The sequence below is a fragment of the Perna viridis genome, chromosome 7, assembly GCF_037379345.1.
Source record: "Perna viridis isolate PV_CMFRI_1.1 ecotype Kerala chromosome 7, ASM3737934v1, whole genome shotgun sequence".
Classification (NCBI taxonomy): Eukaryota; Metazoa; Mollusca; class Bivalvia; order Mytilida; family Mytilidae; genus Perna; species Perna viridis.
In genome coordinates this window covers 10786936-10803385 of record NC_142451.1, presented here as the reverse complement: position 1 = coordinate 10803385, position 16450 = coordinate 10786936, and the positions used below count along the sequence as shown (strand labels likewise).

Sequence of the window (16450 nt, the reverse complement as noted above, 5' to 3'; positions counted from 1 at the left end):
TAAATTTCTATATGCTGTACACGTGTTTCAAGGAGTAATCTCTCATCAGCAGCATTAAAACCAAATATGTAGGGAGATCAAAATCGAAATATAAGTTGTATACAGGGAGTACTCTAACCCAAAACTACCGAAAGAGGGAGCAAAACCCATCGAGAGGTTCTACCATATGCGATGCAAGGAATGAAGCCTCCGTGTTACACGTATTTTTAAGTTTGGAATACTGCAATATTTCATAAATAGCGTAGATAAAATGATATAATTCGGGGTAAGACAAGTCTGACTACTTGGTCGGTGAATACCCTCGGGGTCCTCAGGTCCATCAGCAGCGGTATCGACCCAGTGGTTCTTAAATACATTGCTAAATTTGTTCAAAAAAGTATTTTTTCTATGAATACTTTGTTTTTGTTTGTGCTGTTATTGAAGTCGTGTTTAGCAGTAACATAAAAGATAGTAACAGTACAGACTTACACGTGATAAAACAATTGTAGCCACGTCATGGTAGGTACTCAATTGCATAATACTTTGAAAACAATTCAATAAATATGCCATAGATAGTTTAAACCTTAACACCGGTGTTTTAGAACGGCTGATTCTGTGGTAACAGTTTGGACCTACCAAAAAATTACAGGTTCAGTCCATTTCACATTTATTTGTTAATTGTGTTTCTCCATGTAGTTTTGACTAAACTGTGTTTTCCAACTTTTGCTTACATGAAGTGTGTGATTATAGGAGCTCTTATCCAAGAAAGATAAATCTTGAAGTTGTAGTTTACATTTCGGTAACAAGGCAGACAACTTCAATGGAGACATGTGTTTCAGTGACAAAAACCCAACTTTCTATTTTCTCTCGTTTCAAATATTCAAATTCAAATAAAAAAAAATACAAAAAAAAAATGTAAAGAATAAAAAGAAAAGTATGGGAGACTTCGCTTAATGTACAAGTAAAAACTTTCAATTTTATATCCCGATTTTTTTTCAAATATAATGTTTACTGTAACAGAATAGTTATTCCGGCCTTAGACAGGGTATTTTATGTCACATTCACGGTTCATGGTTTATATTCCATGAGCCGAAGACGAAATCATAATGTTTAGTAAATCCGTGAATGTGACATTATATACCCTGTCTTAGGCCGGAATAACACATAATATACCATATAAACAAGGAGATGTGGTATTATTGCCAATGTGACAGTCAACCGCCAAAAGTCCAGCAATGAACAATTAAACTTCTAAAGGTCACCGCATGGTCTTCAATAATGGGCAAAACCCATACCCCTAAATAAATCAAGTAAAATTATTCATAAAAGACGGAAATCGACCTAATCCAAAAAGAAAATAAACGAATAAAGACGAACATAAGAAAACAACCACTGGACTACAGATTCCTGGCTTTGGACAGGCACATTAAGTAAGTTGCGGGGTTAAATCTGTTTGTGGACGCTCAACCCTCCCTCTAACCTGGGACTGTGGTGGGGAAATAGAACAATAAAACGAACTATGTTAATCTGTTGAATTTGGATTGAACTCCCTCAGATCGATAGAGAATATAAACACTTAAACAAATAGGACATACAAGAAAACAAGCTGTGTCTACATTGACAGAATACTCTTTTTCTGCATGCTAGTTCAAAGTCCAAAAGCAACTGTCAAGCACACCTTGTTTATTTAAACAAATGTATCAATAAAAACACTCCAAAAGGATTTAGTGAAAACATATCATAAAATGTCAAAACAAGGTCTTCGTGCAAATACAAAGATAAAAAGCAACGACGTTCAATGGCACATTAACATTATAATATTACATGGGATTCGTTAACCTTGAACTTTGTGAAAGAACTATTAAACGCCACCGAAATATGGCCATGTAATGTGTAGGTATATTTGACAGGGTTTTTGTTACTGGAGATCGAGAAAACATTACATTTGTCGGGTTGGAATGCTATGTGCCATTTTTGTTCCCATTCTTCTGCTTTCTACTAATTCTGCTTCCTGCTCATCTGGTACAAAGCCATAGCTAAACACAATCTGGTTCAACTGAAACAAACCCCTTTTCTAATATTCCGGTGGCGTTTAATAGTTCTTTCACAAAGTTCAAGATGAGTTCAGTGTATAAGAATCATACTAGTACAGGTATAGATCTGATATTTAGGGCGTACAATTAGATCTGATATTTAGGGAGCACAATTTGTGCCTATCAGAATACCCACAACCTGCCGATTAATTTTATCGCCAAAATGGATTTAAATGTTGTCAAGAAGAAAATTTACTGAATTAATCATGCATGTCCTCACAGGTTCAATAAAAACAATTCTTATATTTGTCTCGATGGCCGTTCACAGCAAATGTATTTTTGATCTGTATTATCGAAACACTATTTGAAAAGATAAGAAAATTTCTGTTTAATGAAGTAATATGGAAGTGTGGAGAAATCATAACTGTTCGCGCTTTCTACGTGTATATATATCTAAAGCATTTAATTCATCCAAAACTTCCAGCGAGTTTTTTTCACACTCTAAAAATAGTTAACATCATTATTTCCAAACCCAATCATAGGCTTTATTACAATAATTTATCATTAGTTCCTTTAATTTAGTGAGAAAACTAGTTAAAAGTGCAGAAATTTTTGTTGTAGTATACTTACTGAGGCTGAGATGAACCAGATCAAGGAGGGATTCTTGTTTAAGTTAGGTAACAAATACATGGTAGGGACTTGAAAATATTCATCGGGGGCCTTTATCTTTGATTGTAATGTCATTGTTTACTTTTTGACTCTCGGTTGATACATGGCTTGGATTGTAGCTGAATTAAAAACTGCATTTTTACGTAAATTAATATGGTATTTAGGTTACAGACCACCAATTCAACCAATGAGCATTTGGAACGTACGCAAAAAAAGTCCTACGCAGAAATTACCCCTGTTCCTCATAGTGCTGTGAAAAAAGCTCTCATCCTATTTAAAAAATTTAAACAGTTTCTGAAAGGAAAAACATTTCTGTACATTTTATAGGTGCATTTTGCTTCTTGTGATGTGAAGCCTAATCTCCATAATGATTTTTAAATATACCCCCATCTTGTGAAAACACTGGGATTTCCCATGCTATTTATAGACCCTTCACTTCCGGTGACCAGTACTGCACTGCAAGTCTGCTAACCCCACATGCCATTCTGAGGATTGTGAGCTGACATATGTAGAATCATGCTGATATATAGTCCTCTGCAGGTTAAAGTTAAGGTAAAGTCCAGAGAAGCCATTGAATATTGTGAAATTAGCATAGAAGCCTATGGAAAGTGGAATTGGTGGTTTTTAGCCTTTATGTCACAGTACCGGTAGAACCGTCATTGTTTTAAAGGAGTGAATTTTTCAGAAGTTTTACTATTGTCGCCTATGGGAAATAAATAGTACCATTCTACCTACCATATTATTGGATGTTTTAATTATACGAACTGAGAACCGAGTTTCTGGTGATAATTTTTTATTCTATAACATGGACTGGGTTTTCTGTTTATTTCTAAGTTGTTTTTAAGATCGATGGGGAATTTGAATATTTACTATTAATATTTGTACTTTTATCGAGAGATGCATCAAGACAGTTTTCATCGGCTTTCTTTCGCTTGCACAGAAGATAATTCCGAATACTATATACTAGGGCATTTAATAAAAAAAATGTAGGGTTTTTTTGTGGTGGTGGTCAAAACCAAAGAAAATCAAGTGCAATATGCCAAAAAGATGTCCTGTCGACAGAAGTGAAATGAAAAACAACTCTACGTGAAGCATTGCCGTCTCTTTAAAATCATTGATCTTTGGAGTTTCTGCTACATAGCGATATTTATATATAAAAAAAGTACCTTTCCGTGAACCGGAGTTGGTGTAGTTCAACTCCGTAATTGAGCTAAATTGTATTATTTGTTTGTTGACAAACAAACCACGAAGCCGGATTGTTACTAAAATAGCAATGATACATGTCTTATTCGAAGAGAAAGGTAAGTTGAAATAATTTGCAAGGACCTGTTACAAAAAATGCAGATGTCTTATGTCAGTCTGCCCTTTCGTCCGTTTGTGAATGAAAATATGCTAATTATATTATCTAATACACTGCATGGCTCTTCCCAATTTTAAGTTGTTTAACTCCTTGCTCTGCCCAAGCCCATAATTGTTATTATCTATTGCATTACAATTCTGATACAGGTTCTGTACTGGGACCCAGTCTGTTTTTATTTTATATTAATGGTATGCCAGTAGGCCTAAATTCCACAATACTTCTATTCGCTGATGACACCATAGCCTATCTAGCAGTTAATTCTGACGGTGATTGTAAATCATTACAAAATGACTAGGGAAACTAGGAGAATGGGAACAAAAATGGCACATGACATTCCACACCGACAAATGTAATAGTTTCTCTATCTCCAATAACAAAAACCCTGTCAAATATAGCTACACATTACATGGCCATACACTAGAACATGTTGAAAAAGCTAAATACCTTGGCATTACAATCCTATCTGACCTTAAATGGCACAGTCACGTGAACAACATATGCAATAAAGCCAATACATTAAGCTTCCTGAAAAGAAATCTAAACATCAGTTCCGTCAAGGTAGAGGAGCAGGCATATAAATCACTAGTCAGACCATCAGTGGAATATGCCTGCTCTATTTGGGATCTAAACACTATAGATGACATAAATAAAATAGAAATTAGTCAAAGGCGTGCAGCTAGGTTGTGACACACAATGCATCTAGTGTCTCCAACATGATACAACATTTACTAGCTCATAGAAGATTAGACACAAGATTAATAATGTTCTACAAAATCAATTATTCCCTAGTTGCCATTACTAAGGCAGACCGGTTAATTCCACCTCTCAGACATTCCTGAAACATACACTCATTATCCTTCCGAATTCCTCAGTGTCGGTTACAAATTAGACAACAATCTTTCTTCCAAAGAACCATCAAATTGTGGAATCACATACCAATGAACATGGTTATGAGTGACTCAGTCGAGTCATTCAAAACCGCCACCTCAACTTACACCTACAGTCATTAAACATCCACCAATGTACATAGTTTTAAACTCACACTTATTGTTTATTTCTTTTTATTTTAATTCACTCCTATCTTAATGTTTAAATTCACTAGTTTAATTTAGTTTGTAATTTGTAAATAGCATGCGCAGAGAAAAGTGACATTATCCTCAGCGTGTTGAACTTGGTCGGGAGATTGTAGAACTAGAAGTACGTAAGTCTCCATGTCAGCATACTGAAAATGAAAATGCAGTCGAAGCTTCCGCCTCATCCTGATATATAGCTTTTAGTGGACGCGTACGATGGTCCAGATTTTTCGACACTTAAATTGCTTTACCCCAGTAATGACAAAAAGGGCCACGTAGACCGTTGTTGAATTGCCCAGTAAACGGAGGTGTACGTATGGCAATGGCAACATGGTCAAACTGATCTGTTTAACCTTTTCAATCTTTAAAGGAAATCTAGCATATGATGCCTCTATGGTTTGTCAGATAAAATTAGTCTCCATGTGTAACACTGTACTTATTCCAGTGGACAAAGTTGGAACAAATATTCTTGGATTTCGCTGTAAATATCAATTAAACTGGTAACAAAGTAGAATGTACTCCACCCAATAAGCGTGGGAGGCTGTTAATGAAACACATAGTGACATCTGTTTTTGTGTAATGATTGCCAAAAAATATGAATGATAAAAGCACCATGCGCCATTCATGTTTTGATTGATTGATTGTTGGGGTTTAACGCCCGAACAGCAATATTTCAGCTATATTCAGGCGATGAACATGAAATGGATGGTGAAATGAACATGAAATGATGATGAAATGAAAAATGGGATGGGACACAATGATAATGGGGTCGACAAATTTTGATTGCCACTGGAGTTAGGGTGAGGTGGGTAGGGTTCGACAATTTAGCCTCCTGTGTCGGAGCCCAATGGTTCCTCCTCCAATTGAGTACCATGCATATAAGGGTTCTTTAACGTGTGAGGAATGTGACATCTTTCCCAACAAGTTGCTACACTATGGTTTGCGGTCAGGTTTTCCGTATTATGGCCTGACGACCCCAGAATGTAACATGCCAGGGGTACCCCATTCTACCACCTTGGGCAAACAACCCAGTTGCTCTGTAGGTAGAGCGCCCTAGCCCCCGACCAGGGTTATGAGCACTATATGATCGTCCTATAAATCCCTTTCTCTCGTGGTGTGTCCACCTTCCGTTTTCATAGCCCGAATTTGACACCATGGTGGATATTTCTTCAAAAGCAGAGTACGCTTACCTTATCGATGCACCGGGTCCATTTATCTCAGTTTTAGTGGACTATAGGTTATTTATTTATTATACATGCATAGTTTCTGTGTGTATTCTTTAAGTAAATTGTGTTATTTATATGGTGTTTGGTCAATTTTTTTGGTGTATTCTATGTCCCGGAATAACTTGTATTGTTTATGCAAAATGTATTTATGGTATTTGTTTTTACACAATATGTCCTCACTAGATGCCTTGTTACAAAAAAGTATGCCTTACATACGAAAAATGGATAGTTAAATATACTAACAACACCCACCAAACTGAATGTAAAATATGCAGCAAAGTTTGAAGAATATTTGGGAAAACGTAAATAGAAAACTTAAGTCGTTTTCAATGAATACAATACTAAGTTCAAAAGTCTGCATTTTTTGCAGATTATTTAGTAGAAAAATAAAAGTTTCAGATTTGCGCATTGGTTTGTTAGCCCGTTTCTTAATTTTTTACACAAAAAAACGAATTGTCGGCTATTGATACTCGATCACGTTCCTTCTTGTCTGGCGTTACCGTTACGACACAGGTCGATGGATGGCAATCCCACTACAAAAATCACCCGTTATGTTCAGTCACGTATTGAATATATAACACCCCAAAATATTGTTGTGTAATTCAGGAAGAATAAAAGCTTCCGTCTTGAATTATGTGCATTTCATTTAACAAAAATACTTATTTTATTCTTTCTTTTAAATTCCAGGTTAATAATTGACATGTCGAAAATGTCAAAACTATTTGAGAAACTGAGAAGAAATTCTGACAAAAATGTCAAGAAAAAATCCACTTCAACTACAAATGAAGGTGCTTATATGGAGGAGGATAACTCGTGTGCAATTCTTCCCGATCCTGACACCAATATGCCATCAAGAGTTTGGAAATTGATGCTAGAAAATGGCGGGAAACATAAGGAGATTACTGCCATGAATATTCATTTGCCTATTTTAGAGGACAAACTTCGGTTTGTGTGTCTTTCAGATACACACTCAAAACTCAAACCAAAAGATGAGAAATCTGACTATTTCATTCCCCCTGGGGACATTTTATTGCATGCAGGTGACTTTACAATGAAAGGCGGTGCTTTGGAAATAGAAACTTTTAATGAATATTTAGGTGGGTACATGTATCTCGAGAGATTGTCACGTGCACGCAAGTTCATTTCAAATATATACCCCATTAAAACTTTCTAGTATGGTCGTGGTAAAATATACTGGTTAATAATTTACAGTAAGTATCATGTCTTTGAAAAGACCGTAATTCGTTTTATAATTTTCCCCTATATGTTCGCATTCAATGTCAAGTACTAAGAAAGTTAACATTCCGAGTACCAATGCTGTTACCTTGTTTTGTGTCTGCAGGACAACTTCCACATAAAAAGAAGATAATCATAGCAGGAAACCATGACTTGCCTTTTGACGAAAACATTATGTCTGAGATTCATTTGTTTGGAGGCAGCACCTCACAATTAAGAGGATATTTCCGATCCAAAGGAATCAAGCATGCCAAAGAACTGATCACTAATGCAATTTACTTGCAAGATTCCATGGTAACGATATGTGGTGTTAACATTTATGGATCTCCATGGTAACTTTATTGTAGAATATGTGCTTAGAATTTAAAGTCTGGTTTGTGTAAGGTTTTCCAATTTTAAATTATTAATGAATTTTGGTTTATGTGAATTTGCAGTTTTGGAAAGGAATAACTATTTTCCTGAGCATCATTATGCTTGGTACTTTGAAGATGATAATAAAAAAAATACTCCTTGCCCTGTTAACACGAATTGCCGAATTAGAGTGTAAATCTTCGTTACAATTGCAGAGTTGTGTTTTTTTTTCTTTTATTAATCTCATTAAATACGCGATCTGACTGTAGCATAAAGATTTATTTTAGAATAGATTGCGTTTTTAATTTGATGTTTTAAACGGAAAAATAAATTTTGCTGTTGTATCTATTGAACAATTGATCAACTGTATAGTCGTGTTGCCAAATAATGAAGAAAAAAATGTAAATCGGACTTAAGGGGACGACCATTACATCATAAGAGGGGCCTGGCAAATTTTGTGGGATCGGAGTGTCTAATTTTTAAATTTTTGCGGATCAGATTTTTTTAACCACATAAGGGCAAGATTATTTATTTAAATTTCACTGTATGAAGTATCCGGGCTGAGGTCAGACAATTTCTTTTGTAGGTCCCAATGTTTATTTTCAACTCAATCTAATTAAAATTAGACCTATGAATTGTTCCATTTCAGTTACTGCCTACATGCAGTACGTGACTGAATGGAACAGTTGATAGGTCTTATTTTAAGTAGATTGCTTTCAACTGTTTCAGGACCAAAATTTTTTTTCCAAAAACTGCCAGGCCCATTTCCTCAGAACCAAATGGTCATCTCCTAATCTATTCATTTATATTTTAACTTACACATGACGCCACCAAAGCCGGTTTCAGGATTATTCCAAATTATTTTTATAGGCAACCACGCTTCTGTGACTGGGCATTTAATTGCGAAAGGGGTGAAGAAATTCTGAACAAATGGAATTGTATTCCCGAAGGTGTAGATGTATTAATCACACACGGTCCGCCCGTTGGTAGGTGTATAAGGCTAATGTTAACTAGAACTCTAGGTGACTACCGGAGGTGACCTCATTTAGATTGATAGCACCAGGCGCGTAGCCAGCCGGACGCACGGAAGCACGTGCTTCCACGTCGTTTCGGCAATTTTTTTTTTTTTTTTTTTTTTTTGAGAGAGAGAGAGGGTTAAATCCCTTAGTTACGTGCATAAACAACCCTTATTTTTATATGACTGTCTGACAGTTTATTCTGACATGTGTCAAAACAAACCATTTCATTTAGTTTTAAATTGACACTTCATTGTATGTCACCTCATTTCCGTCACATCACCTGATTTATCGCACGTGACTGATGCAATTCTGGGTACCATGTACCAATAGTAGTCACATTGAGTTGAGCAGTTGCAGACGCACATTGAACAAATATCCTACTCATGATATGCAGTCCAAGCTTGACAATTTTTTTGTCAAAGGAAAACCTAATAATGTCTCCAGTTCCGAGCAAACAGACACTACAAGTACAAGTACCACTGAACAACAAGCCAACCTTCCCTCTGATGCTGCTGGGCCAAATTATTTTGATCTTGGGAAAGTGTCCACAGAGATGATATCACAAGACAAGTTTAAATTAGACCTATTGGCGACATCTGGGATGCCTCGAAATTTAGCTTTCCTATGAGGTAATTTACCTGGATCATTATATTTTAAGTCTTTGTATCTAAACTCCAAGAATTTATGTATGATTCTATTTACAACATTTCCTCCATATCCCTTCTTTGTACATGTACATTGTTATAAAAAAAGATAAAATATCGTAAAAAGATTTTAAAATGGACATCGGTTTACTATTTATTCTATGTCTACAGAAGTTTAGAAGGGTGTGCTGAACTTTATTTTACTATTTATTTAGGGACTGACTGCGATCTAGCATTGGGTCTCCTCACCGTTCATTGAAGACCTTAATTATGGTCACGGGCTATGTGTTGTTTTTCTCCCCTTTACGTCGTTGTCTCTTTGACATGCTCTCCATTTCCCTTCTTATTTAAAATGTATAAAAGAAACAACCTAATATCCGTCAAAGTGTCCGACATGTGTTTTTGTAATCTTTTAATGACGGATATATTTCCTTGAATTACAGGAAAATCAGAGGTGGAAACAGAAGCTTGAATTCAACATGGTTATCGAATAATCCTTGGATGCGTTATTCCGAGTCATTAGATGCAGTTTTTTGTGCACCATGCGTATTATTCGGACCAAAGAGAGATGATACAAAAGACAAAACCTTCACTTTGACATCCAAAGTAGATGACTGGTCAAACATAGGTCGTTCGGTGGAAAGACATTTGAAAAAAGGTGCAAAACACCACGATTATGTAATGTCGTCAGAGGAGTTTGTGCGTATACAAACACGGACATCTTCCGACATATGTGAATTTATGTCCAAAAGCTACAATGAACAGGTACAAAGAAACCGGAAAATTTTACACTGTATCCTTGAAGTAATCATTTTGTGTGGAAAGCAGAATATCGCATTAAGAGGACATGAGGAAAAAGACAGTAATTTTGTGGCCCTGCTGCACGACAAAGCGAAATACAATGATATTCTAGCTGATCATTTGGCGCATTGCGATCATAGAGCAAAATATACTTCACCACAAATTCAGAACGAACTGATCCAAATAAGTTCAGAACAAATTCAAAATGAGTTAGTCGACAACTGTAATAGGGCAGTGTATTTCGGGTTCATTGCTGACGAGGCAACAGATAGCTCGACTAAGGAACAAATATCTTTATGCGTTAGGTATTACGATCAGCAATCACAAACTGTTCGCGAGGACTTCTTAGGATTTGCTGAGGCAGAAAAAACTACGGGCGAATCACTTGCCAATAAATTTCTGGCGGAATTGGAGTCGATCGGAATTATAGTTGGCCATATGCGCGCTCAAGGGTATGACGGTGCCGCTAATATGTCGGGTATTCATCGTGGGGTTCAAGCCAGGATAAAAGAAACTGTTCCAGAAGCCTCTTATGTGCACTACAAAGCTCATAATTTAAACCTGGCCATAGTACACGCGTGCAAAGAACCACTGATAAGAAATCTTATGGACACGGTTCAGGCAATAGCCTTTGCATTCGATTACAGCGCGAAAAGATTATTAAACTTCAAAGAAAATCTCGAAACTACAGATGATAACGTCAAAGAAGGTATGGGAAAACGACAAAATCTGAAAACGTTGTGCGAGACGAGATGGGCAAGCCGGTCTGACTCTCTTTTCACGTCCTTGACGGCCTTTCCTGTTGTTGTGAGCTCATTAGACGATTTACAACAAGATGGTGACGCTAAGGCCCGTAGCTACTACAGTTCAATTACGAAGTTTGACTTTATTATCGGGTTGGTGGTTGCTCAAACGGTGTTGCAACCTCTGGTTCGCCTGTCTGCGGTTCTGCAAGGAAAAGACTTCGATCTAATTCAGGCTGTTGGCGAAGCTAAAGTGGTGGTAGCGGTTCTACAGGATATGCGAGATAATGACGCGGAATGGGACTCTATCTATGACCGCGCAGTTGCTTTGGGAAACAGTGTTGAAGTTGATCCAGCTATACTTAGGGGAGCCGCAAGGCAACAACACAGAGTTAATGTCCCTGCAGCAAACCCAAGTCAATACTGGAAAAGGGCTTTGTTCCTGCCATTCGTTGATCATCTTTTGCAGGAATTACGCGACAGACTCATTAAAAATGAGGACCGATTTCTAGCCCAACGCATCGTTCCGTCTTTAATCGATGGTCTAACAGACGATGCTATAAACAAGCTGCATGACACTTATAGTTCTGATATGGCAGACATCACATTGGAGGAATTCAACCTAGAAGTTCGGAAATGGAAAGCCCGATGGAATGGAGTTGAGGTGGCCGATAGACCAAGTACCTTATCAGATACATTGAATGTGACCTCATCTGACTTATATCCGAGTCTGTATAAGTGCATGCTCATCCTGGTTTGCATGCCCGTCACAACAGCCACAGCCGAGAGGAGCTTCAGTGTGATGCGCCGGGTAAAAACCTACCTCCGCTCCACCATGACTACTGAAAGACTCTCCGCTCTTTGTATGCTACACGCATACAAAGATTTCTCTGTTGACATTGAAAAAGTTATCGATTCATTCGCTACACGTAAAGACAGGCGACTGGCTTTCCTGTTCCGGGTTAAGGAGAATGATTAAATAATGTATCAATAATAAAGTAGATCACAAAAGTTTTTAATATATATTAATTACACCAAGTCCCGTGTATGCGCTAGAATGTTCTCAACAGAAGTCACCTACGTAGTTTTCACTTTGTCTGTCTGTCCGTCAACTTGTCTGTCTGTGACCAGACGTTACTCACCGAAATATGCATATCCACGTACCCAAATTTACAGGTTTTTTTTTTGACATTTTGGTAATACTTGTTTTCTGTTTGATTTGAAATTTGTCACCATGTTGCGTATATTTGCATTAATTTACATCTTTCAAAAGAAAAGAAAAACATAATTTTCGACCTATTATAAGCATGTTCTAACGTCTCATTTTCTTAAAATCGAGGAGCTTCTGGGGGCTTCGCCCCCCCGGCCCCCCCACCAGGGCTTTGCCCTGGACCCACTGGGGGCCTTGAGCGGCCCCTAGACCCCTCGCCGTAGGTTGCTTCCACTTCTAAAAAAGCCTGGCTACGCCCCTGGATAGCACAGATACTGCATATGAGAGATTTAGATATTAAGGCTTATATGTGCATTTAAAAAAGTCGTCTTGTGCATGTGAGTGATAGCTTGCAACATGTAATACCAGAAGCAGATCCATGGAATTTGGAAAGGAGATTCCAGGATATCATTTGTTAATAAGGACAATAAGGACCGATCCATTGTACCAAATTATTTTTCATACGGGCCTAGAAAGCTAAATAAATATACTGATGACCCAACTAAGATATTCTGCATCTTTTCTGAATTATGACCTGCACCGAGTAAATATCATCACAGATCCGCTATGTAGATGTGGTACTAACATGGAAGATGTTGACCACTAGCTCATTCATTGTCCTTTATACATGTATATAGTCCAAAGAAAAACTTTGTTTAAATTAAATAAGCTGGCTCTGTGATACTTATCCACTTAATGCAAACATTTTACTATCTGGAAGCCCTGAACATAAGTTTTTTTCAGCAGATTTTTCAGTATATATAAAAGGGTCCAAAAGATTTCTTGTTGTATGATTTGTTAATCAAGCTGGTATTTTTTTGTGTTTTTGCTGTGTTATAGATCGTCACCATCACTTCCCTTCCCCAAACTAATTTCCCTCCAGTTGACTTTGTTACACTCATTACAGTAGTGTATAGTTCATATATTGTTCTAGCATGCTCTCTTCCTCTATATGTATTCTGTATATGTATATTGTATTTAGGAAATGACTAAATAAGTATGATTTGCTTTTGTCCAATCGATTTTGTTTTGAGCAAATAAAATATGATTAAACTATCATTTGCTCACTTTTGCCTTAATTGTCCAACTAAATAATGGTTCCAACCCACCGGTCCCAACCCTGGATCCGCCACCAAAAACAATTAGATTTTTTATATACCGGTATCATCTTCTTGCTAAAATTAACTGGCCTCTCTGACATATTTATGATTTTTTGCTAGTGCCAAAGTTGCTTTTGACAAAATGTGACTTTTTTTTACAATAAACATACATTCCAGGTCATGGAGATGTCACAAAAAGTGGATTAAACGTTGGGTGTGTAGAACTTCTGAACACCGTGCAGAGACGAGTTAAACCCAAGTATCACGTTTTTGGTCATATTCATGAAGGTAGGAGATCTGAAAAGTTTCTTTTTTAAAGCCTGAATATCGAGATATGAGGAAACAAAACGTCAGATAGTTTGCAAATGCATGTAACAACTTACGATAACATTAAATTGCTTATATTTTTATACCCTCGCAAACGAATTTTGGAGGTATATATATTTCACCCTGTCTGTCCGTCTGTCTGTCAGTCTGTCTGTCCGAACTTTTTTAGCAGCTTGCTGCATTGTTATGAAACTTTGCGTTGTTGTATAACTACATAGATATGTGCATATTGTCAGGAACTTATGTTTGGACAAAATTGTAGAAACAATGATGTATGAACATAGGCGATTTTTCAACAATAATAATACTAATTGTGGTTTGGAGTTGGGTGGATTAGAAATGACAAGAAAATTGTTTGTCAAAAGTGCTTAGTTTATCCCCACAAGAATTGTATCCAATATGAATTGTGTGTCTGCATTGGTTCTCAAATGTACAGGGTTAAACGGGGGAATTAGTCCCGTTAGGGGCATCGTCTAGAGTTACTATTGTATAAATTTTTTGAGGTAGTTCACTGTGCATATAAAATGGAAAGATTAACATCTTAAATCTGTTTTCTAGAAATTATTTTTGTTTAATTTTAGGGTTCCTTATATACATTATTAATCGTCAGTAAACCTTTAAGGGGGCAATTTGACATTTAATATAGAGCCTCAGCATAATGAGTTGTAACATGCGTTCTTCTAAGTCAACATCAACTTATTGTTTACCAAAGTTAGACTGCTATTATAAGGCTATGTTTGGGAATCATTTATTCTAGTTATTATTTATGTCTTCTCATCATTTTCATCATATGTTGTAGGATATGGTGTAAGCAGCGACGACTATACTACATTCGTAAACGCTGCAGGATGTACCAAAGGGTACAAATTGATGAACCCACCAATCATATTTGACCTACCATTACCACCTGGCCAATCGAAATCTAGTTTGTTAGAATCTGTTTCTTCAGTACCTTATTTGATAGAGAAAACTGTTAAGAAACCTAAGGCGGTAATACTCAAAGTGGATATTGACAAAAAAGCTCAGCTTTTACAACAATTAAAACTTACTAAAATGAAAACGGAATAAGTGTGCTTCTGTTGTTAACTTCTAAAACATACCAATTTTTACGAAACGCATTTGAAATAGTGTAAAATCTTGTGAGGGTCGAGTGCATTACTATACCTTTCAAAATGAGATACCTGACAATCTCTTGGACTGAATGAAAAATAAGTCAAACTTTTTTAAGCTAATAAAATCAATTATTCATCAAGATTTGTAAATGATGATCTGAAAGACTTGAATTGGTGATTGATATCACATTACATACATTTTGCATGATAAGAATCCCAGTTGATTTGAAGTATGTTTTCATTAACATGTTTACTTGTATTATGTGTGTTATTTTCTGTATAAACCATGTGATATGTTTTATTCCTGTTTAGACCATTATTATAATTGTTGAGAATTTTTTTGTTAATAAACATTTAAACTGGTTTATTTTTTTGATTTAATGACATAATATTAGTTAAAAAAGCTGTTATCCTGACTTTGGATATACCATTACCGAACTGTAGTCATCCCTTACTACAAATGTATTTGGCTTATCAAATTTTCATACTTATAGTCTACTTTATAAATTCTTGGTTTATCAGTTTGGTTTCCTTCCCTTTCCAACCACCACTTTGACTAATTAGCATATCTCTCTTAGACAATATCTTATTGCTTTCCCTAAAACAGTAATATTTTGATACATGTATTCCCAGTCCAAGTTCAGTATTAAATATCTTAAGGTTCTGTACCACAAGAGGAAAGCAAATATTGTTTAAAAATAAATTAATTCAAATTTCCTCGACCTGCAACCCTCTTTCTTATAGGAAGCAAGAAATGGGGTTGCAAGGTCAGAGGAAATTTGATGTAAAACATCTACCTAAATGAAACCAATTTTAAACAGTGTTCACTATGTACATGTAACATGTGTTATTATGATATGAAGTCCAATCATTGCCAAAATACCGATTTTTATTACAAAATAAGCCCATATTTTTTGGGTGACAACTGGCAGGGGGCGCGTGCCCCTCGGGTCCGCCCTGACGTCCTGAATAAATATGCAGTTAAGAGTGGTTGAAACTGATATTATTTGGAATTGGGGATGGAGAGTACTGAAAATGTATTACATGTAATTAGTATTTTGATTAATTATAACATTTTAAGAGATCGTAAAGGATGCTGCAGTGGTTTCTGATGATCTGATTGGCTGCGGTGAAGTGTCAATTTCTGACATACCAAACGGCATCCATTAGTCCTTATGCTAGATGTTATTCTTTTATCAAACAAGACATAAACAAGCAGCACCTTGAAAGAAGCAGGCACTCACACATTCCGGGCTGCTACAAAAAAAAAATGATTCCTGTTAAATATATGTCCTGCGGTGAAGTATAAAAAGGACAGGACCGACTCAATTCACACCAAGGCGATTTCCGATACAAGAAGTGCCGAATGTTATACAAATAGTAATTAAATAGAAATTGTATAACTACCGGATTTGTTTGTGACCAAGTGTATAGTGATGTTCTTAGGCTTTATTAAGATGCAGTGAATGTGGAACGTATGTATTTTATAGTACAATTAGAAGGCAAAATTTGAATTCATACATTTTGAGTAAATGTCCCATAACATCAAAATATAGTTAGAAAACAA

At 36.3% G+C, this 16450-nt stretch overlaps 2 protein-coding genes across 5 annotated transcripts; both read left to right on the top strand.

Annotated features, from left to right (window-relative positions):
• The first annotated feature begins 542 nt into the window (after positions 1-542).
• LOC148611294 (UPF0046 protein C25E10.12-like) lies at positions 543-15246 on the top strand. 4 transcript variants are annotated; one of them, XM_088591697.1, is made up of 8 exons: positions 543-628; positions 2634-2689; positions 5172-5238; positions 7028-7437; positions 7683-7908; positions 8798-8913; positions 13622-13732; positions 14571-15246. In XM_088591697.1, exons 4-8 carry the CDS (start codon positions 7041-7043, stop codon positions 14837-14839), a joined length of 1119 nt encoding a protein of 372 aa, XP_088447823.1. In that variant the 5' UTR covers positions 543-628; positions 2634-2689; positions 5172-5238; positions 7028-7040; the 3' UTR covers positions 14840-15246. The 4 variants fall into 4 exon arrangements, with proteins under 4 accessions (XP_088447823.1, XP_088447825.1, XP_088447822.1 ...); XM_088591699.1 differs by lacking the exon at positions 5172-5238 and having other exon boundaries at positions 548-628; XM_088591696.1 differs by lacking the exons at positions 543-628; positions 2634-2689; positions 5172-5238 and adding an exon at positions 3872-3982.
• Positions 8921-13615, top strand: LOC148611295 (52 kDa repressor of the inhibitor of the protein kinase-like). Its single transcript, XM_088591695.1, has one exon. The coding sequence runs from the start codon at positions 10092-10094 to the stop codon at positions 12111-12113; it is 2022 nt and encodes a 673-aa protein (XP_088447821.1). The 5' UTR covers positions 8921-10091; the 3' UTR covers positions 12114-13615.
• Positions 15247-16450: the final 1204 nt, after the last annotated feature.